Source organism: Hyperolius riggenbachi, chromosome 5 (genome assembly GCF_040937935.1).
Source record: "Hyperolius riggenbachi isolate aHypRig1 chromosome 5, aHypRig1.pri, whole genome shotgun sequence".
NCBI lineage: Eukaryota > Metazoa > Chordata > Amphibia > Anura > Hyperoliidae > Hyperolius > Hyperolius riggenbachi.
In genome coordinates, this window is record NC_090650.1 from 264,810,994 (window position 1) to 264,835,572 (window position 24,579).

The window sequence follows — 24,579 nt, forward strand, 5'->3', positions numbered from 1 at the left end:
CAGGACGTCCCCTGTCACATGGCGGTGATCCCCGGCCGCTGATTGGCCGGGGATCGCCGATCTGCTTTACGGCGCTGCTGTGCAGCAGCGCCGTACAATTGTAAACAAAGCGGATTATTTCCGCTTGTGTTTACATCTAGCCTGCGAGCCGCCATCGGCGGCCCGCAGGCTATTCACGGAGCCCCCCGCCGTGATTTGACAGGAAGCAGCCGCTCGTATGAGCGGCTGCTTCCTGATTAATTAGGCTGCAGCTGGCGACGCAATACTGCGTCGCTGGTCCTGCAGCTGCCACTTTGCCGACGCACGTTATGAGTGTGCGGTCGGCAAGTGGTTAAAGAGTCTTCTCCTGTCCTCCTTTGTCCCTCGGTTCCAGCGCTGGCATCCCCCAAATGGTGGGCATGTAAATATTTAACTACTGCAATTCAGCGCAGATGCAGTAGCAGCTTTCTGATCTGGCTCAGGTGGGAATAGCTGAGCCTGACTGCGTTCACTCTACTGCGCAGATGACTCACCCCTGCGCAGTAGAGCGGACCCCAATAAGCTCGGCTATTTTCGCCTGAGCCCCATCAGAAAGTGATGTGCCTACGGTGGAGCTGGGAAGGTAAATATTGCAGGCGCTATTGCTCCATTGCACCACAGCCAAGATCCTTGTCGGTGGAAAGCCAGCGCTGGAACCAAGGGGCAGAGGAGGATGGCGGGAAAAGCCGCATTAGGGTCCAGAGGCTTTCCCCTTCTAAGGTAAGTATCCCCCAGGTTTTTTTTCCCTTTACAGTTTTTCTTTAAGCTTGCACTGGCAGTATCTATTAACAACCCCTATTCATAATGGCATAAACACAGGAAGAAGGGTGAATGGTACTAGGAGAAGAAAAACAGAGACAACGGGAGCCCAAATTGTGCAGTATGTCACAGATAAATGGGTAGGTATAGGTGTTCAAAAAAGGGAATCTTATACCTGAATCTTATACCTGACTCCACTCAGTTATGCCAGCAATCCTGGAGACGGTCGCTCTCTTCTTGAAAAACCTCATGCACTCTAAAACTGTGAGGTGGTGTGGGTTCCACCTCAGGTTAGGTGTATGGGACTCCCCTCACCAACCCGTGGCGGGGGGGAGGGAGTATAACACAGAAGGGTGTAAAGAGGCACCCAATGAAGTATAAAAAGTTTAAAAATACACTTAAAACTAAAGTTTGAGGTGGCTTACCTCATAGAAGACAACTCACTTAGAGTAGAAAACACAGCTGTTAGAACACGGAACACGGCTGTTAGATTGCATTAGCACTTTATTTGGCCTGAGGAAATGGGTGAGATTCCACGAAACGTGTTGCCTGTGCTTGTTAATAAATATTTTCTACTTTAAGTGAGTTGTCTTTTATGAGGTAAGCCACCTCAAGCTTTAGTTTTAAGTGTATTTTTAAACTTTTTATACTTCATTGGGTGCCTCTTTACACCCTTCTGTGTTATACTCCCCGCCCCCCCACGGGTTGGTGAGGGGAGTCCCATACACCTAACCTGAGGTGGAACCCACACCACCTCACAGTTTTAGAGTGCATGAGGTTTTTCAAGAAGAGAGCGACCGTCTCCAGGATTGCTGGCATAACTGAGTGGAGTCAGGTATAAGATTCAGGTATAAGATTCCCTTTTTTGAACACCTATACCTACCCATTTATCTGTGACATACTGCACAATTTGGGCTCCCGTTGTCTCTGTTTTTCTTCTCCTAGTACCATTTATAAACACAGGAAGATGATTTATTATCACTGTATGCCTGTTTGACACGCTATCTCTATTATCGGCCTTTAAGTTATAAAGCTAATTATTATGTTTTGGAGCAAAGTGGCTCTTTTCTTCTGTGCCCTTTTCACATGTGCAAGATACTGGCAAATATGAGCATCTTCACAAACTGCAGTTAAGCCCAATACATGTTAGATTCCAGTTTAACAACCTTAAAGAGAACCTGAACTAAAATAAAATGTCAAAATAACCATACACAGGTCATACTTACATCCTGTGTAGTCTACTCATCAATCTCTTTCTCCTCTCCTGAGTCCCATTTGTCCATTTTGATTAATGCAATTCTCTGTCCTCCATTTTAAAAATTGCCATTACCCCATAACAGCTTCATTGTCAGCACACTGTTAAACTGTAATATCACCCACTTGAGCCATAGGGAAACATGGACATCACTTTGCACTTTCAGTTGTAACTAACAGCTGCTGATATATAACTGACAGCAACTGGTATATTTCAGTTCTGACAAAATATTGTCAGAACTGGAAGGGATCACTGTAAGAAGAAAATGGTGAGCTTCTGAGAGGAACTAACGGGGAGGTTAGTATGTAATATTCATTTGCAGCTACGTCATGTGTTTATTTTAAATAATTTTACTCGCTTCAGGTTCCCTTTAAGTTACCTTACTGGTACTGGTATTTAAATATATGAATATGAGTACTATATTCCAGCAGCATGCATTGTTTGGTTTGCTTCTGATACCTTCATACATGTTTATTTACACATTTTAATCAGTCTAATGAAGTAAGGTTATTATAAATACAGCCACTGATTTCATCATCCATTACTAAATATAGAATGGAACGTTTATGCTTTTTGCCTTTGATGTTACAGCATAGATTAATTCATAAATTGCATTTTAGAAATAAATATATTTCAAAAATGCAGAAAGCCTTTCCACTGATGATAGTATAGAGGAAAAGTAGAGCAGATTATTAGTATTATAATATCAAAAGCTTTAAAATTTGACATGCCCTGTATTTATCCTTTACTTTGAAACATACATTGAAAATCCTGTTTACTTGTGTGATATTTGCTAAAAGGATATTGGGTGACCAAAGTGAATGAAATTTATGGTGGATACTATAAAATGTGCAGTATTTAGCCTTCACTCACTGAACTGAATTCCACATGAATTTCACAAGAATTAATAAAAGAAAACATATTTACAATAAATGTAAAAATACCATGTTATTTATTTTCAAAAAAAAAGTTTACCAAAATTATTTTAAGATATAGCATTTTGCTTTGGTAAGCAAACTGCACTAAGGGCCCAATCCAATTCATTTTTTCTCAACGTTTTCTTCTATGAGATGTTTAAAATAACTTTTTAGTGCTCTGCAATCAAAAAAGTACTGAAAAGAGGGTGAAAAAGTACTGTAAAAATTATTCTGAGTATTTTCTTGTTTGCTAGTAGCTTAAAAGGCATTTTTGATAAGATGTGAAAATATCTCCTAGAAGAAAACATAGGTGAAAAAGTAAATTGTTTTTAAACAAATGTATCTAGTGTTGATTTCTCCCAGTATTTACAATTACATCATTCACTGTTCATAAGATGGGCACACAATCTAATACTCTTAACATTACACTTAGGAAAATTGAGGGGGGGGGGGATCAATTAACACTATGATTTGGGATTCTGGGAGGAAACCAGTACACCAAGAGGAAATCTATCAGCGCTGCTAAATATGTTGGCGTGTTTTTAAATACAATAAATAATAATAATAATAATAATCTACACAAAAAAAGTGAAGAGAATGCAAACCCAGATAGAGTCCTAGATGGAAAGCTTGCTTAAATTTTTAGAAATATAAAGTATATATAATAACTAATAAGCTGCCATACTTGTCATTTAGTTGCCATACTTGTCATGCACCCAATGAGATAACTGCAAAGCCCAATATTTGCTTCTAAAAAAAGTATTACAGGTCATCACTTTTATTATAAGTCTTTTTAAATCTATTTTAGAGTTTAATAGGAACATAAATAAAACATAAATACTTTAAAATAAAATGCAAAATTAATGATGCATTTCTTTAAAAAAAAGTATCCCATTTTTAACGTTATTTTATTCTGGTCCAAATTGAAACAATATACATTTTTAAAATAATTTAGACCAACTGTCTACCCTAAAAGTGTTTATCTTTTAATGGATGTAATTGCAACTATGTCCTATCTGTCCTTTAAAGTAAAACACCTCTTAAAGTTAGCTATACATCTAGTGATGATGGGCGTATTCGACTAAGAGACAAATCTCTCACTAATCGAATCTGAGAAGAGAGAGATCTGTCTGCTGCCCATACACCACAGGCCGATTCCCGATCAATTTCAGCATGAAATCTCTAGGGAATCAGCCTTGTGTGCCGCATGCCTCCGCCTTGCCACCCCAACACTGTGCCTCCCTAATGAAAAATGTTCCCCATGCCCAGTTCAAGGTATACATTAACTTTCCGCCGCCCCCGCTAGTCTCCGCAGGCTCTTGGTGCACTCTGCTCATCAGACACGTGCGCCGTGTGGTTGCCTAGTAACGTGGCCGTGTGTATGATGCCTGATGTCACACGTGCGCCCCTTACTAGGAATGTATATATGGTGGGAAGAATGTGCCCGGAGCCTGCGGAAATTAGCGGAGGCAGCGGAAAGGTAATGTATTCCATGCATTGGGCACTGGGGGGAACATTTTTCATTAGGGGGACAGCGCCGGGGGTTTCGTCGCATTCGTCGATTGTTGCAAAATTGCACGCCATTACCTCTGCGCACCTGATCGAGCAAGTCGACCCATATCTTGCAGCATGCGTGATCGACTACGCGACCAATTTTGCAACCAAATTTGGTTGCATTGGGGATGCACTTGGCAGCATCGATTTTCATCCAATTCGTTTATAATCAGACGCTCACCAAGTCACCTAGTGTATGGCTACCTTAAGAAAACTAAAATAAATAGAATGAATATTATTTCATGAATAAACTTGCTTCTTTTTTACAGTATTCCATTATAAATTGTTTACCAAATGTTTCTTCCCCCTGATTTAAAATCTTAAACTTATCACCGATGGTTTCAACTTTACTGCTGGCAAGGAGCATTAATGTGGAACATTTGTTTGTTGTTAAGAAACAACACCTGGTCTCCCAGAGTGCTCTGGGGCAGAATGCTGTGACATCATAGCCTAGTCTAAGCATTATTGGGAGGGCAAAGTTACATACCAATATTCAGCAATATATAGGTATGGGAGGTTTTTCTGATGCTGCAAACAGGATAAGCAATGCAGTTCTATACTGCGATCATTGAATCCATCATAATATCATGGTGGCAAAGTAGTTAGCGCTCTTGCCATGCAGCGCTCGGTCCCTGGTTTGAATCCTAGCCAGGGCACTATCTGCAAGGAGTTTGTATGTTCTCCCTGTGTCTGCTTGGGTTTCCGGTTTCTTCCCACATCCAAAAAACATACAAATAAGTTAATTGGCTTCCCTCTAAATTGGCCCTAGACTATGATACATGCACTACACAATATAGACATATGACTATGGCAGGGATTACCTTATTTTTCGCCTCATAAGATACACAAAAAAAAGTCACTTATCTATGCATATTTGCGCTGCAAATGCGTAAAGGCGTAAGCGATCACGAACATGAAAGTGCATATGCAAAATTTTTTTTGCAATCGATCCAAAAATCACAGGGACTTCTCCCCACTTTTGGGGGCAAAAAAGTGTGTCTTATAAGGCAAAAAATACAGTAGATTATTTTCAGTAAAGTGACAAGCCAATATACTCTATAGACCACTGTGGAAGATGTCGGCACTATATAAATACTTAATAATAATAATGACATTATCTCTGACTGTCTGGTTCAGCTCATGCTCTGTACAAGGAAAGGTGAAAAGGTGAGACTGCAACGCATCTTCCGATTAGCAGAAAGAATAATTGACTGTTGCTTACCTCCCCATCAGGATCTTAACGCTAGCAGGTGCAGAAAGAGAGCAGCTAAGATTGCCTCTGACCCTCTCACCCTGCCCACTCCATCTTACAACTTCTGCCTTCAGGAGTAAGATACAAGTCAGTAGCAACAGAAATTTCCAAGTACAGGAACAGCTTCTTCCCTCAGGCGCTAGCCATGCTTAAAGGGAACCTGAAGTGAGTAAAATTATTTAAAATAAACACATGATATAGCTGCAAATTAATATTACATACTTACCTCGCTGTCAGTTCCTCTCAGAAGCTCACCATTTTCTTTTTACAGTGATCCCTTCCAGTTCTGACAATATTTTGTCAGAACTGAAATATACCAGTTGCTGTCAGTTATATATCAGCTGCTGTCAGTTACAACTGAATGTGCAAGATAATGTCCATGTTTCCCTGTGGCTCAAGTGGGCGATATTACAGTTTAACAGTGTGCTGACCAGGAAGCTGTTATCAGGTAATGGCCATTTTCAAAATGGAGGATAGAGAATTCCATTGATCACATTGGATAAACAGAACGCAGAAGAGGAGGAAGAGATTGATGAGTAGACTACACGGGAGATAAGTATGATGTGTTTATGTTTATTTTGACTTTTAATTTTCAGTTCAGGTTCTCTTTAACGCAGAACCACGCTAGAGCTGCTAAGACTGGAAAGCATTACTGTACAGACCCAAAAATGAACACTTCTCAGCCTGTTTGCTACAACTTTAACTTATATGTTGTCGTTGAATTGCAATTACCTACACTGTGTGCCCTTGTATTGTTGACTGTGTCTGTTAAGCAACTGCTAAGTCAAATTCCTGTAAGTGCAAACTTATTTGGCCAAATAAAATTGATTCTGAATCTGAAAAAGGTTATCCTGAATAAATGTATGTATGATTTGAAAGTGTTGTTAAATGTTTTCTGTTTCTATAGAAACTTAAAGTGTAATAACTTTAATTTATAGAAAAAATAAAGCAATTCTACATTTACATTACAGAATACATAAAGAAAGCTGGATATTGGATGTTTTTCAACGGATCAGTTGTGATGAAGGGCTTAGCCCTATGCCCTATGATCTGGAGATTTCAAATCAAGAGCTGAGCCAAATCATAAGAAAAGCTGAGCAATGGCGTGGAATCAATGGAGAACGAAGAAAGGTAGAGAAAACAAATTACTATAAACTTTTAAATCTCAACTCGAGGTGCAGATCTAAATACAAAGAAAAATGAATACTTGTCTGGCTTTCACCTCACTTTCCAGTCTGACAGTAATTTATAATTAAGCACAATATTCAATAACCTCACTTACACCAAAAATTCCCCATCTGAAGTATTTTAACCCCTTGTCTTCTATGCAGGCTGGTATTTCTCAGGAAATGTAGATCCTGCAGCCATGGGGATATTTCCCATAACAATACTAAAGCAGGACATACACAAATCAATGTTTCTTCAGACAGATAGAGAAAAAAAGGAACACTGCATAGTTATTTGTCTGCAGTGGAGGGGATCGGCGGACACCAGAGCTGCGGCGAGGGACAGAAATGCTGCAAGGGGCTGGAGGAAGCGAGCGATAAGTAGATTTTTTTTTCTGCTCACACCTTCCCTTTAGGGTCCTGATGATGCACCACACTATCTAACGGTGCAAAACGGCTGTAGACCTCTCATATCTGCCTGTACCTCTCTCCATTGCTTGCAATGAATTGTGATGTTATGCCTTTTAATCGATTGGAATACAAGTGAAGTTTTACTTGGATGTGCACAACCACTTTTTCTCTTACTTTGCACTTCCCTTTAGGGTTTGTTATTGCATTGATATTAGAGGCAAGTCTCTGTCTCACATCCCTGTATTTTGAGTTGCTGGGACAGGCTTGTTCTTTTCTTCATTATGAGCCTCAGGGTTTGATTGTGCATGGATTGTTAGGGTCTCTTACTAAAATTTGGCAAGGCAGTCATGTGATTTATATGCCACTCACACTCTGCCTGCTCATGCCTCATCAGCAAGTAGAAATTTTGCTTTTGAAGGAATAGCCAGGCTGCCGGACTGGGGGAGGCACACTGGGGGAAGGGGGGAAGAAAATGTGGTGCCAGACAGCAATTTTTTAATTTGACAGGGAAAGGATTAAACTGCGGTATGATAAATTATTTTCTGATCCCATATTAAACTTAAATGCTCACTTTAAATTTGCAGGTCACCTATGAGGAGGAAAAATTAAAAAGGATTTTAAAAAAATATGATCCTACGAACAAGCAATCACAACATTATATTTAATCTATATATAATCTAAATTACTTAACTGTATTTTGATTGTCTTCAAGAGAGAATAATGATATGCTTGCATTTGAAAAATACTGTTTTCTATAATACTTAATTACATGTATTTATTTATTTATTTAGCAGTGCAATAATTTTTAGGATATTTCAAATTAAAATACCAACTACTTTGTCCATCATAAATTTTAAAAAGTTATTAATCTTGGTAGTTTTTCTCCCCACATTGAACATAATAGCTTCTTGAAATCAGCACAGAACCAGAACAGAAAGCGTGGTGCTTAAATTAAAACATGGATATAATTATACTTAAACTAGAAATAATTTGCATATGTGGAAAAAAATATATAAGTTTTGGGCATTGGGATTTTTCATTATATTTAACATCACCTTTTATTATTTCATGTCTTACTGAGTTATCATTTATATTAAAATTGATTGGTTGCCAACAGGTGCATCTGCCATTATCTACAATGTTTTAAACAATTAATATTAAAGTCTTAAAGTGTACCCATGCAAATCTTGGGTCAAAAGTCAAATACTTACATAGAAAGAGGGAAGCCTCTGGATCCTGTAGAGCAGGAGTCCCCAACCACCAGTCCGCAGCCCAATACCAGGCCGCAGGACATCTTGTGTCAGGCCGTAGTCCCCTGCCTCACTGTAGTGCAGCCACAGCTATAGCTTACATTATAATGTAGCAATCGCGCTACCTGGAAGCCTCCAGCAGGTAGACAGAGGCTGGTCCCCGGGTGGCCGAGCCAAAACATATCTCCTCCTTGTCCCTCCCCCCCTTCCTGCCACCATCCAATCAGTGAGGCTCTGGCACAATGAAAGAGAGAGGGGCAGGCAATGGAGGACACCCACACAAAACCCGGCTAGTTGAAGCAGCCTGCAAGAGTGAGGCAGCCCAGTTCAGGAGGAGGACACAGTCACGAATCACAATTCAGCTGTCATTGTTCCCTCAGTCCTGACTCTGCAGCAGCCAGGTAACATTAGCTTGCTTTGCAAGACTGGAATAGAAGGGGAAACGAGCTGCTATGTTTGAGCTGGGGAGAGACACAGGCAGTAGGAGAGGGGATTTGTTTAGAGCTCTGCACTTTTTCACCTACAGTTCAGAAGCAAACAGAGCAGACAAGCAGCACACAGCACACGCTACCTCTGTGACAGTCTGTCACTCAGCATGCATGGATCTGCTCCGGTTGCTTCTGAACTGTAGGTGAATAAGTGCAGAGCTCTGACAAATCCACTGTCCTACTACCTGTGTCTATCCCCAGCTGGCAGCAGGATTTGGCAAGCAGCACTGCTTATCTCATTCTATAAACTGGGGTCTGTGTCTTCCCACCCCACTCCCCTGTACTGCCACTGACCTAACTGTTTATGTACTGTCTCCTCCAGTCACAGCTCATTGCTCCCACTTCTACAATTACAGAAGCACATTGCTTGAAGCTTTGACCTGAGCACCATATATTTTAGAATCAGAGAGATTTTATACTTACCTGGGGCTTCCTCCAGCCCCGTAAGCACCACTGCCTCCCTCGCTGTCCTCCCTGATGGCTCCATTCGGCCACAATCAACCCCTGTAACCTGGTTTGGTTGCGCAAGTTGGGCTCTTCTGCGCATGTGTGGCTGTTCATGGGGCTGGGGTTAGCCCCAGGTAAGTATAAAATCTTTCTGATTTCTGCTCTCAGGTACACTGTAAGCTGCATACACACTAGCAACTGATGTCACCCGTCGGAGATCAGGACTTGATCCCCTTCGATGACTTCTCTGGGCCTTGCTACACACACGCTTCTCAGCTGAGTAGCTGATGACACGCTGTGTTGCTATGCGGGAGGGCAACGGAGGGACGTCAAACAGCGTGCTTGATTTCTCCCTATCTTGGTCTGCTGGGCCTTGGAGAAAATGTCTTGTATCAAAGGGGTCCTCAGGTCCAAAAAGGTTGGGGACCCCTGCTGTACAGGCAGCCCCATCCTCTGGTCCACTGCTGCTAAGCGTGGACTCCCCCCCCCAAAAAAAATTTCAGGCTTGCAACTGTGCTCCTCCTCCACGAGCATCCTAGGCAGTGGTAGAAGTTCTGGAGGATCCAGAGGCTTCCCTCTCCTTAGGTATTTAATTTTTAATGAAAGGTCAAAGCGCGAAGGACTCCAAACATCTCAGGCACTCATATATATCAATTCCAGCTTTCTAAAGAAAAATACAGGGATGGTTGCTGGATTCCGCGGAATTAAAAATTCTGTGATTCCGGACATTTTGATGATTCACAACGGAACGGAATTGCTATATCACTATGGCGGAATTTCCGTGGAAAAATATGAAGTTCTGCAGAATTTTAAATTTTTTACCCACCAAACTCATTTCTGCCTAATAAGATGAATTTCTACTCAACAGACTTCCTTTCTCCCTCACCCCTCTCAGAGGGAGGAGGGTCTTGTCTTCCAGGGAATTGTAGGATTTCAAAAGCCAGCTTACATACCTTGGCCAGGAATCAAACTCAGGTCTAGTGCTCAGTAGGCAGCTCTCTTCACCACTATATCACCACCAACACTACTGTGAAATTCTGCTGGTATCCGTTGATGGTTTTAAGCTGAAAATTCAGATCAATGGCATCAAGTCCTAGAGAGAGAGAGAGAGAGAGAGCTCATTTTTCTCTTGGGTATATCATGGTACATGCTACGCTGGCTTCAGCATGTAGCATTGTAGTGTGTTGTGTTGGTGGTATAATGGTTAGGATAGCAGCCTACCGAGCACTAGATCTGGGTTCGATTCCCGGCTAATGTATGTAAGCTGGCTTTTGAAATCCTACAATTCCCTAAGCAAGCTAATTTTTCTCTAGGGTATATCACAATGGTACATGCTAGGCTGGCTTCAGCATGTAGCATTGTAGTGTGTTGTGTTGGTGGTATAATGGTTAGGATAGCAGCCTACCGAGCACTAGACCTGGATTTGATTTCCGGCCAATGTACGTAAGCTGGCTTTTGAAATCCTACAATTCCCTAAGCAAGCTAATTTTTCTCTTGGGTATATCACAATTGTACATGCTAGGCTGGCTTCAGCATGTAGCATTGTAGTGTGTTGTGTTGGTGGTGTAATGGTTAGGATAGCAGCCTACCGAGTACTAGATCTGCGTTCGATTCCCGGCCAATGTATGTAAGCTGGCTTTTGAAATCCTACAATTCCCTAAGCAAGCTCATTTTTCTCTTGGGTATATCACAATGGTACATGCTAGGAGAGAGCTGCCTGCTGAGCGCTAGACCTGAGTTTGATTCCCGGCCAAGGTATGTAAGCTGGCTTTTGAAATCCTACAATTCCCTGGAAGACAAGACCCTCCTCCCTCCAGGAGGAAGGAGAAAAAGGACTAAGGGAACAGTCAATAGGGTCTATGGGCTACCATTTAGCATAAATAAGGTTCCATCTGCGATTACTTTAATTTTTCCGCCGGAATCCGGAATTCCGTGGATTTTCGCAAAAATCCGGCAGAATTTTCATAGCGACGGAATTCAGCGCTGGCGGAATCCGCAAATTCCGGTGGAACGGAATTTGCTCTTTCCGATTATCCCTAGAAAAATAGAGCTGAGAGTTGTTGTCTCCTTTTCCCATGTCTTAGTCTATTACTGTGATTAGGTTTTGCTGCTGACATACACATTACATGGTTTTTCTTGACCAATGATCCTGGTCGGGGCCATCAATGCTGAGATCAATGCTCTAGTAAGCATGTGTATCCTCCCTTATGCAATGCTGAGAGATCTGAAGTACTAAACCTCTGGACCCCTCTTGCTTCCTCCTACCCAAAGAATTGAATTCCAATTAACATGGGGGGGGGGGGGGGTGACTGTACCAGTATTTTTGGTATGCCTTACAATTTAGATTAGTCTTGGCTTCTTACCCAGAAGGGTAGGCGAACCTAAGTTGTAAGTTTACTTCGCCTTCAAACAGGGGATGGGAGCTTCAGCTGTGCCAAGCCAAAGTCATCTGTGAAAGACTTTTATGCGTTTAAAACATGTTCGTTTATTCATAATATAAAAGCAAAACTTAGCATTCACAGTTTTAATTTAGTCCTTATGCTGCAAATTGGAAAACAATGGTATAATTTGTTAGCAGTGTATACATCATTCATTTTGACTAAATATTGCCACTGAAAAAAAAAAAATCAAAAGTCTTTGATATATTTGTCTGAATGTAGATTGTGCAATTAATTATTAACATCATTAACTATGCCATTTTAGTAGGTAACAAAATAATAATCATAAAGATCACAAAACAAGTATAAATGGACAGCTAAAGTATAATAAACTTGGGACTAATATTTTGTCATTGTAATGAGCTTTGCATCTTTAATTAGATAGCAATGTTTTTATGATTAGGTCAGAACAAAAGAATTTCCTTTATAATGCATTTGGAAGCTATACTTGTAATTCGCTTTTGTAGTGAAAAGATCATTCATTGGCAAATTGTTATTGGGCAATTTTTCAAACAAGTGGGAAGCATATGTTTAGTAAAAGTACACTGAAAACTTTAATTAGAAAAAAGATTCAGGTATAATGCATAAATCGTGCATGTCACAGTTACACTTCTGCAATAAAAATGGATAGCCCAACTTCCTGATTGCTAATTTTATATATTGCTTATTTATATATACACTTTATTATTATTATTTTTTTTTCTATACTTTTAATGGATTATATGAAACACACAATTAACCTGTGAACTATAAAATTTCACTGATATCTGGACCAATACATGTAAAAATAACAACAGGCATTGTCTGTGGTAAAGACACTTTAAAGTGAACATGAGGTGAAAATAAACTGATGAGATAAAAAATTATATTTATCCTCCTAAAATGACATTGTTTTAGATATTCCATGGTTTTACTTTATATTTAAACATTTACAAAGTAGGTTGAATGTTTTACTGTCCCTAATCAGTGGCAGCCTATTAACCACTTGCCGACCGCCTTAAGCCGATGGGCGACGGCAAAGGCTGGGCCCAAGCGTCCGCAATACGCCCATCGGCGGTGGTGGCGGCGGGCGTGGTTATGCGGCGATCACGTCATTCGTGACGCGATCAGCCGCCGGCGACTGGCTCCACCCCCTTGTGCTGTAACCCGCCGGCCGTTCGGAAGCGCCAGCGGGTTACTAGCACCTGGATCGTCGCATGACACGTGTATAATAGGCTTTGTAATGTATACAAAGCCTATTATACAGGCTGCCTCCTGCCCTGGTGGTCCCAGTGTCCAAGGGACCACCAGGGCAGGCTGCAGCCACCCTATGTCGCACCCAAACACACTGATCTCTCCCCCTGCCCCCTGATCGCCCACAGCACCCCTCAGACCCCTCCCCCCCCTGCCCACCCCCCAGACTACTGTTTACACTCAATCACCCCCCTAATCACCCATCAATCACTCCCTGTCACTATCTGTCAACGCTATTTTTTTAACCCTAAACTGCCCCCTGCTCCCTCCTGATCACCCCCCCCCCCACCCCTCAGATTCTCTCCAGACCTCCCCCTGTGTACTGTATGCCTATATCCCCCCTGTAATAACCCACTGATCACCTGTCAATCACCTGTCAATGCCACCCATCAATCACCCCCTGTCACTGCCACCCATCAGTCAGCCCCTAACCTGCCCCTTGCGGGCAATCTGATCACCCACCCACACTAATAGATCGCCCGCAGATCCGACATCAGATCACCTCCCAAGTGCAGTGTTTACATCTGTTCTCTCCTCTAAACACCCACTAATTACCCATCAATCACCCATCAATCACCCCCTATCACCACCTGTCACTGTTACCCATCAGATTAGACCCTATTCTGCCCCTTGCGGGCACCCAATCACCCACCCACACGCTCAGATTGCCCTCAGACCCCCCTTATCAATTTGCCAGTGCATTATTTACATCTGTTATTTCCTGTAATAACCCACTGATCACCTGTCAATCACCTATCAATCACCCATCAATCACCCCCTGTCACTGCCACCCATCAATCACCCCCTGTCATTGCCACCCATCAATCAGCCCCTAACCTCCTAACCTGCCCCTTGCGGGCAATCTGATCACCCACCCACACCAATAGATCGCCCGCAGATCCGAAATCAGATCACCTCCCAAGTGCAGTGTTTACATCTGTTCTCTCCTCTAAACACCCACTAATTACCCATCATTCACCCCCCTATCACCACCTGTCACTGTTACCCATCAGATTAGACCCTAATCTGCCCCTTGCGGGCACCCAATCACCCACCCACATGCTCAGATTGCCCTCAGCATTATTTACATCTGTTCTTCCCTGTAATAACCCACTGATCACCTGTCAATCACCTGTCAATCACCTATTAATCACCCATCAATCACCCCCTGTCACTGCCACCCATCAATCCCCCCCTGTCACTGCCACCCATCAATCAGCCCCTAACCTGCCTCTTGCGGGCAATCTGATCACCCACCCACACCATCAGATTGCCCCAGACCTACCCTCAGATCACCTCCAAAGTGCATTGTTTACATCTGTTCTGCCATCTAATCACCCACTGATCACCCATCAATCAGCCCCTGTCACTGATACCCATCAGATTAGACCCCAATCTGCCCCTAGGGCACCCAATCACCCGCCCACACCCTCAGAACGCCCTCAGACCCTATCCCTGATCACCTCGCCAGTGCATTGCTTGCATCTATTTCCCCCTTCTAATCACACCTTGAGACACCCATCAATCACCTCCTGTCACCACGTGTCACCCCCTAGCACACCTACCCATCAGATCAGGCCCTTATTTGCCCCGTGTGGACTCCTGATCACTCGGCCAAACCCTCAGATCCCCCTCAGACCTCCTTCCGATCACCTCCCCAGTGCATTGATTGCATCTATTTTCCGCTCTAACCACCCCATGAGACACCCATCAATCACCTCCTGTCACCCCCTAGCACTCCTATCCATCAGATCAGGCCCAATACAGCCTGTCATCTAAGAGGCCACCCTGCTTATGACCGGTTCTAAAAACTTTGCCCCCTCATAGACCAACTGTCATCAAAATTTGCAGATGCTTATACCGCTTAACAGTCATTTTGAGAAATTTGGTTTCCAGACTACTCACGGTTTTGGGCCCGTAAAATGCCAGGGCAGTATAGGAACCCCACAAGTGACCCCATTTTAGAAAAAAGACACCCCAAGGTATTCTGTTAGGTGTATGACGAGTTCATAGAAGATTTTATTTTTTGTCAAAAGTTAGCGGAAATTGATTTTTATTATTTTTTTTCACAAAGTGTCATTTTCCACTAACTTGTGACAAAAAATAAAATCTTCTATGAACTCACCATACACCTAACAGAATACTTTGGGGTATCTTCTTTCTAAAATGTGGTCACTTGTGGGGTTCCTATACTGTCCTGGCATTTTAGGGGCCCTAAACCATGAGGAGTAGTCTAGAAAACAAATGTCTCAAAATGACCTGTGAATAGGACGTTGGGCCCATTAGCGCACCTAGGCTGCAAAAAAGTGTCACACATGTGGTAGCGCCGTACTCAAGAGAAGTAGTATAATGTGTTTTGGGGTGTATTTTTACACATACTCATGCTGGGTGGGAGAAATCTCTCTGTAAATGGACAATTGTGTGTAAAAAAAATCAAAAATGTGTCATTTACAGAGATATTTCTCCCACCCAGCAAAGTTATATGTAAAAATACACCACAAAACACATTATACTACTTCTCCTGAGTATGGCGATACCACCACATGTGTGACACTTTTTTGCAGCCTAACTGTGCTAAGGGGCCCAAAGTCCAATGAGTACCTTTAGGATTTCACAGGTCATTTTGAGACATTTGGGTTCAAGACTACTCCTCATGGTTTAGTGCCCCTAAAATGCCAGGGTAGTATAGGAACCCCACAAGTGACCCCATTTTAGAAAGAAGACACCCCAAGGTATTCTGTTAGGTGTATGACGAGTTCATAGAAGATTTTATTTTTTGTCACAAGTTAGCGGAAATTGATTTTTATTATTTTTTTTCACAAAGTGTCATTTTCCACTAACTTGTGACAAAAAATAAAATTTTCTATGAACTCACCATACACCTAACAGAATACTTTGGGGTATCTTCTTTCTAAAATGGGGTCACTTGTGGGGTTCCTATACTGTCCTGGCATTTTAGGGGCCCTAAACCGTGAGGAGTAGTCTAGAAAACAAATGCCTCAAAATGACCTGTGAATAGGACGTTGGGCCCATTAGCGCACCTAGGCTGCAAAAAAGTGTCACACATGTGGTAGCGCCGTACTCAAGAGAAGTAGTATAATGTGTTTTGGGGTGTATTTTTACACATACTCATGCTGGGTGGGAGAAATCTCTCTGTAAATGGACAATTGTGTGTAAAAAAAATCAAAAATGTGTCATTTACAGAGATATTTCTCCCACCCAGCAAAGTTATATGTAAAAATACACCACAAAACACATTATACTACTTCTCCTGAGTATGGCGATACCACCACATGTGTGACACTTTTTTGCAGCCTAACTGTGCTAAGGGGCCCAAAGTCCAATGAGTACCTTTAGGATTTCACAGGTCATTTTGAGACATTTGGGTTCAAGACTACTCCTCACGGTTTAGGGCCCCTAAAATGCCAGGGCAGTATAGGAACCCCACAAGTGACCCCATTTTAGAAAGAAGACACCCCAAGGTATTCTGTTAGGTGTATGACGAGTTCATAGAAGATTTTATTTTTTGTCACAAGTTAGCGGAAATTGATTTGTATTGGTTTTTTTTTCACAAAGTGTCATTTTCCTCTAACTTGTGACAAAAAAAATCTTCTCTGAACTCACCATACTCCTAACAGAATACCTTGGGGTGTCTTCTTTCTAAAATGTGGTCACTTGTGGGGTTCCTATACTGCCCTGGCATTTTAGGGGCCCTAAACTGTGATGAGTAGTCTAGAATCCAAATGCCTCAAAATGACCTGTGAATAGGATGTTAGGCCCCTTAGCGCACCTAGGTTGCAAAAAAGTGTCACACATGTGGTATCGCCGTACTTAGAAGAAGTAGTATGTAGTAGTGTGTTTTGGGGTGTATTTTTATACATACCCATGCTGGGTGGGAGAAATCTCTCTGTAAATGGACAATTTTGTGTAAAAAAAATCAAAAAATTGTCATTTACGGAGATATTTCTCCCACCCAGCATGGGTATGTGTAAAAATACACCCCAAAACACATTATACTACTTCTCCTGAGTACGGCAATACCACATGTGTGGCACTTTTTTGCAGCCTAACTGCGCTAAGGGGGCCAAAGTCCAATGAGCACCTTTAGGCTTTACAGGGGTGCTTACAATTAGGCACCCCCCCAAAATGCCAGAACAGTGAACACACCCCACAAATGACCCCATTTTGGAAAGTAGACACTTCAAGGTATTCAGAGAGGAGCATAGTGAGTCCGTGGCAGATTTCATTTTTTTTTGTCGCAAATTAGAAGAAATGGAAACTTTTTTTTTTGTCACAAAGTGTCATTTTCCGCTAACTTGTGAAAAAAAATAAAATATTCTATGAACTCACCATGCCTCTCAGTGAATACTTTGGGATGTCTTCTTTCCAAAATGGGGTCATTTGGGGGGTATTTATACTATCCTGGAATTTTAGCACCTCATGAAACATGACAGGTGCTCAGAAAAGTCAGAGACGCTTCGAAATGGGAAAATTCACTTTTGGCACCATAGTTTGTAAACGCTATAACTTTTACCCAATCCAATAAATATACACTTTTTTTTTATCAAAGACATGTAGCAGAGTAACTTTCGCGCTCAAATGTATAGGAAATTTTACTTTATTTGAAAAATGTCAGCACAGAAAGTTACAAAAGTCATTTTTTTGACAAAATGCATGTCTTTTTTGATGAATATAATAAAAGTGAAACTCGCAGCAGCAATCAAATAGCACCAAAAGAAAGCTGTATTAGTGACAGGAAAAGGAGGTAAAATTCATTTAGGTGGTAGGTTGTATGAGTGAGCAATAAACCGTGAAAGCTGCAGTGGTCTGAATGGAGAAAAAGGCTCTGGTCCTTAAGGGGCGAAAAGACTGCGGAGCTCAAGTGGTTAAGTGTCCCAGAGTTAGAAAAAGGTCAATAGTTCATGTATTTTATTTCTCACTACCCTCAAAAGTTGTATTATGCCAGGAAAACTTTCATGTGCTTAAAAACACACACACACACACACACACACACACACACACACACACACACACACACACACACACACACACACACACATATACATATATATATATAATAAGTAATGATTTTGTGTATACTATGGTAAAACATTTTTATCATTGTCGTGGGTGAATGAGTTGGCCTTGTGATGGCTTTTCCACCCTTTAGTTTCAATAATTCTGATCCAAAGAACTGTGCATGCACTGCGCTCTTTTCTTTCTGTTTCAACTGCTCTGATTGCTCCATCCAAAAATTTTATCTGCTGGCCCCTTAGTGAGTCTTCAAGGCAAGAAAGCACTAACGAGCGAAAAAAAAAATGAAAAGGGAGAGATGGGGAAAAGGGAGAGAAGAAAAGAACCCACAATTTTTTATGATGCCATCCACCTTCTCTCTTGCTGGCAACAGCAAAAATAGAAGCCAGAGGGAGAAGCTATTTTATATAGTGAAAATAGTTAGAAATAAGGGGTGTGGGGGCAGCTGGTCTACTGTTGAAATGGATTAATTATATTGGCTATATGTATTTAAAGGGCTTAATTTTTTTATATAAAAGTGCCCAAATGTTACGTCTTTTTTGTCTGAAACCAGATTGATGCCTCTAAAAATTACATGTTATACATTTAGCCACTTGATCTGAAGCAACTCAGCAGAGAAATGGTAGATGATGTTGGTAGGTTGGCTGTTTACCTCAACAATCAACATTACTGTGTTGTTTAGACTAAAGTAGGCAAGTCACAGACTGACCTTTCTCAGCAATTGTAGCTATGGAAGTCTGCGATGCTGGAAACAGCAATCCTAGGCAGGTATTTTAAAAGCAGGCTTTACACAAATACTATGAACAAATTCTGAGACTAAGTGCACAAGTCTAGGGAAACATTTGTTTCTGGGATTGGTCTTCAAGGTTATGTTTTGTGTTTCTCCAGAAACTTTGAATTACTGTCCTCTCTTACTGACATGAATGTAGTGAATGCAAAATGTTGGATATGTATTTTAACTAGGGCAGTATTTACCATGAGGCACTGTAGGCATGTGCCTACAGACACCTGATAAGGGGAAATCCAAACCAAATCCAGACCTCCATGGGTTGATTAATTTGATTTCCATTGATAATTTTTGTGTGATTTTGTTATCAGCACATTCAACTATGTAAAGAACGAAGTATTTAATAAGAATATTTCATTCACAAAGGATGTCTTATTTTTATGTTCCCTTTATTTTTTTTAATACATCAGACCACCGCATATTCATGGCAGCAACTAGAGGTCAATCTGAGCAGTATCAAACCTTGAGCAGTCTTGAGGAGTTTTATGCCTTGATGTATCAGAGATGTATGGCACAAATAGAGGACCTACATAACATCAGGCAGGTGGCTTTAATATTTTAGGAGATCCATTTATATCAGCCTACATATTACTCTCAGTTCAGGTTTCCACTAAACTAGTGAACAATACATTGGACAATGGACATCCATATGTTAGAAATATGCGATGAGCATACAAGATCTCTGACTAAATTAGAAACATTTTAATGTAATAGACATAATGCCAAACCTACAGCAATAACGTTCATTGAAACTTTTATCTCTCCTCTGGGTAAAACCTCACAACCTTTCACACTTCATCACATAGGATTATTTTAGGGCACTTTTTTTTCTATTTTGCCACATGGTGAAGCACTTTTGCATTCTGTTTTCTGTAGATTATATAACACATGGGAATGTAGGGAAAGATTAAATTAACTGTCTTTCAACATTTTAACAGTTTCTATCCCTTGAAGGGAGACATTCATGTCTAGTGTGTGAGAAACAGTAAGTAGCGATAAATACATAGAGTGTTTCATCAGGAGATACATTGACACCTTAAACAGAAATGCTATTAGATTGGCCTGGAGACGTTTGTTCTAGGTTCTATGCTCTTCAAATGTTTCTTATTTTCACAGAAAAAAAAGTCCTTTTTTTAAATTATACATATTCAACTACAGCAAATATTCTTAATGAATTAATTATTTAGTAGTTTAAAATGTAAAGTGGTTATTAGTAAAATGTTAATTTAGTTGGTACAACGCCTCTTAAGTTTTAGAATATAGTTTTTGTTTCCTAAAATAAAGTAAACTGGCTTTGTGATTTGCTCCCTTGAAACACACCTGAAGTGAAAGGGATATGGAGGCTGCCATATTTATTTCCTTTTAATCACTAATAGTTGCCTATCAAAGAGGGAGAAATCAAGAGCCCAATATGGTGTAGTATGTCAGGAACAATTGTAGATAATGAGAAGTGAGACAAATATACTCACAAACATGGGTTACCACTTAGGCAACCACTGTGTAGGCAGGTGAGGAGAACAAGCCTGTCCTCGCTCAGGATTAAGAAGTCGCTCTCTGTACATCAGAAAGAAAGGGGTAGGTTAGCAGTAGGTATAGCAGTCGGTATAGCAGTAGGAGAACAGAGGCACCAGTAGGATAAAAGTAGATAAAACCTTTAAAATTTGGTAGGAGGAAGTGGTGGACTTACCTCCATCAAGCAGACATGGAAAACTGTCTGTAATTAAATACACACATTCATTGTAAAGTACCCCAGGGATGCAACACGTTTCACAGGATAAGCGCGCTTCATCAGGCAATAAGATGGGGACAACAAATGAAGCGCCTCTGTCAAACAGTGGCATCTCTTTTTAAATTCTTCATTCTCCTGTACAGACCGCTGGAAGTCACCATACATCTTGTCACCCCTCTGACTTAAAGAGGAACTCCAGTGAAAATAATGTAATAAAAAAAGTGCTTCATTTTTACAATAATTATGTATACATGATTTAGTCAGTGTTTGCTCATTGTAAAATCTTTTAAATCCCTGATTCACATTCTGACTTGTATTACATGGTGACATTGTTACTGTGGGCAGATTATGGAGCTGTTTCTAGCTGGTCTGGCTTTAACAGACAGCTATTTCCTGTCTGAACATTGTTACATTGTGACAGTTTGCCCAGAGTACCGTACGGTACCAGAGCCTCTTGTGGGAGGGGTTTCAGCACAAAATCAGTCATACAGCGCCCCCTGATGGTCTGTTTGTGAAAATCATTATTTTTCTCATGTAAAAGTGGGTATCAGCTACTGATTGGGATAAAGTTCAATTCTTGGTCGGAGTTTCTCTTTAAGTAAATTTAGACAGTAGCCCCACGCCACTTATTCTTAAAGGAAATCTGAAGTAAGGACGCCATTTTTTATAGATAAAATGCATAAATCCCTTTAAGCCCATATAAACATAAGATGTTCTACTTAGGCTGTAAAGCTGTTTTTCTTAAATGGGTAATACTCCTAGCCACCTCAGACTCCAAGGAGACAGATACATTTTTTTTTCAGTACAGGTACAATACATTACCACTGGATGCATTAGGAAGCAGGGATAATAATAAATCCAGATGCAGAGCAGTGTGTTCTGGTCTGGACGTGTTGTGAACAGCTTTATGGTATTATCCTTTTCTCAATACATGAATGTAACATATTTACCCAGCTGGAATTTCCAGCAACAAATCTAGCTCTACCGGAAGTCAGCCAAACTGTCGGCTTCCTCCTTTGCTCTGTGCAGCATTCCCAGTAGCCATGCACACGTGCACACATGCAAAACCCTGTTTTATTCCTGCTGATAGGTGAGTGGCCAACTGCCCATTTTATTCTATTAATAGTCAATGGGTTGCTGGGACCTATAACCTCCCTGATTGGTCTCTGTCCCAATTAAGTTCTGCCCCTTTCCAGTGCTCCCGTGCCTTGATAGCATTTATTTAGTTAGCTAGAAGTACTACTCTGCCTGGTGTGATTTTTGGATTGCCTAGGGGTTGATTCAATAATAGAGATGTTGCGAACATAGAATTTTCTGTTTGTGAATGGCGAACGCGAACCTCCGCAAATGTTCGCCAACAGGCCAATCTGGCGAACCACCATAGACTTCAATGGGCAGGTGAATTTTAAAGCCTACAAAGACTGTTTCTGGCCACAAAAGTGATGGAAAGGTCATTTAAAGGGGTCTAACACCTGGACTGTGGCATGCCAGAGGGGGATTCATGCCAAAAGTCTCACCAAAAATTATGGAGTTGACACAAAGTTGGGTTTTAATCCCTAAAGGGCAGGAATCACAATATGCACAGCTCTGGGTGTCAGTGGGCTGTGGAGTGCCACAAACAGAGAAATGCAATAGTACAATCAGAATACAGTGAAATAATAATGCACAGGAGTGGTTCTGTGCCTGTAACTTAAAGGGATACTGTAGGGGGTCGGGGGAAAATGAGCTGAACTTACCTGGGGCTTCTGATGGTCCCCCGCAGACATCCTGTGCCCGCGCAGCCGCTCACCGATGCTCCGGCCCGGCCTCCGGTTCACTTCTGGAATTTCTGACTTTAAAGTCAGAAAACCATTGCGCCTGCGTTGCCGTGTCCTCGATCCCGCTGATGTCATCAAGAGCGCACAGCGCAGGCCCAGTATGGTCTGTGTCTGCGCAGTACACTCCTGGTGACATCAGCGGGAGCGAGGACACGGCAACGCAGGCACAGTGGTTTTCTGACTTTAAAGTCAGAAATTCCAGAAGTGAACCAGAGGCGGGGCCGGAGCATTGGGGAGTGGCTGCGCCAACACAGGATGTCTGCGGGGGACCATTAGAAGCCCCGGGTAAGTTCAGCTCATTTTCCCCCGACCCCCCTACAGTATCCCTTTAATGAGGTAACAGCAGTAGTGTGCACACAGCTCTGGGTGGCAAATGCGAACAGCCGATGTTCGCAGAATACTGCTCACCGGCGAACTGTTCGGGCCATCTTTATTCATTAAGTTGCGCTGCTAAGGCAGCGCAGCTTAAAGGAGTTATCAGCCCAAAATGAACAAAATAAGCACTACTTACTCGGGGCTTCCTCCAGCCCCAAGCTCCCAACATGTCCCTCATAGAGATGGCTCAAACGGTTCGCCGGCGAACAGTTCCCGGCGAACATCTGGGGTTCACGATCGCGAAGAACCGAGAACTTTTCCGGTTCACCCCCATAGTGCATCGTGAGGGTCAACTTTGACCCTCTACATCACAGTCAGCAGGCACATTGTAGCCAATTAGGCTACACTCCCTCCTGGAGCCCCATCCTCCCCCCCCCTCCTTATAAAAGGCAGGCAGCATCAGGCTTTTCACTCACTAGTGTGCCTGCAGTAATTAGTGAAGGGATAGCTGCTGCAGACTCTCATAGGAAAAGCTTAGTTAGGCTCTTGTAGGCTTGTTAGCTTGCTCCTTGCTGATTCTTATTGCTAAAAAAAAAGCACCCCACAACAGCTGTTGAGAACTAATCTTGTTCTTGTGATATATTTTTTTTTTCTGTGTGTCCCACTGACACTTGTGTTGCATAGACAGCCTTGATAATTCCTACTGTGTGTGCCACTGCCAAGCCCAGCACATTCAATGACTACTACCTGGGTGTGTGACAGGTGCACATTGTAATATTTGTCTCCTATATTTTTTTCCTGCAAGGTGCTGAGACACCCCCACTACACTACCTACGTGAGTGCACGCAGTGTCACTGTGCCTGTCTGGTACCTGTCTGTGTGTGACAGGTGCACATTGTAATACCCACTGCATAGACCTTCTTGTTGTTCACTGTGCACCCACCCACCTATGTGAATGCATGCAGTGTCACTGTGCCTGTCCGATACCTGTCTGTGTGTGACAGGTGCACATTGTAATACCCACTGCATATACCTACCTGTTCACTGTGCACTCACCCACCTATGTGAGTAACGCGTTTCGCGGGTCCAAGCCCGCTTCATCAGGCCAATAAAAGTGCCAAATGAACAAGTCGATATGGCAAATTTGCCATATCGACTTGTTCATTTGGCACTTTTATTGGCCTGATGAAGCGGGCTTGGACCCGCGAAACGCGTTGCATGTGCTAAATAAAAATCTTTTGTCATATACAAGGATTTCGTTATTGAGGTAAGCCACTTCATATTATTTCCTCGATTTTAAGCTGTTTTTAGATGCTTTTATTTCAACCAGGGCACCTCTTTACCTTAAATTGTGCATAGCTATACCCCCAAACAATCTGTGTTTGAGGGGTGGTGACAGACCACCTGTGGGTGCCCCACAGTGGACACCTGTCCCTACTTTTTCAAGGAGAGCGACCACATCCAGGTCCTGGCTGGGACTACCCCGAGTGGTGCCCTTGCAACCTCCTTTTTGTGAGTAGTAATTTATTGAAATTCTTTTTTTCAATTGCATACTAATATACTACACTATTGGGCTCCCGTATTTGTCTCCTATATTTTTTTCCTGCAAGGTGCTGAGACACCCGCACTACACTACCTACGTGAGTGCACACAGTGTCACTGTGCCTGTCTGGTACCTGTCTGTGTGTGACAGGTGCACATTGTTATAC

At 42.0% G+C, this 24,579-nt stretch overlaps 1 protein-coding gene across 3 annotated transcripts in view; it reads left to right on the forward strand.

Moving 5' to 3' along the window:
* LOC137518702 (uncharacterized) overlaps positions 1–24,579 on the forward strand; it is a 268,697-nt gene that overhangs the window by 167,122 nt on the left and 76,996 nt on the right. For all 3 annotated transcript variants that reach the window (XM_068236883.1, XM_068236884.1, XM_068236885.1), the window contains one exon: positions 6,727–6,886. In XM_068236883.1, the coding sequence (XP_068092984.1) occupies positions 6,727–6,886 (160 nt within the window). The remainder of the gene's footprint in view (positions 1–6,726; positions 6,887–24,579) is intronic.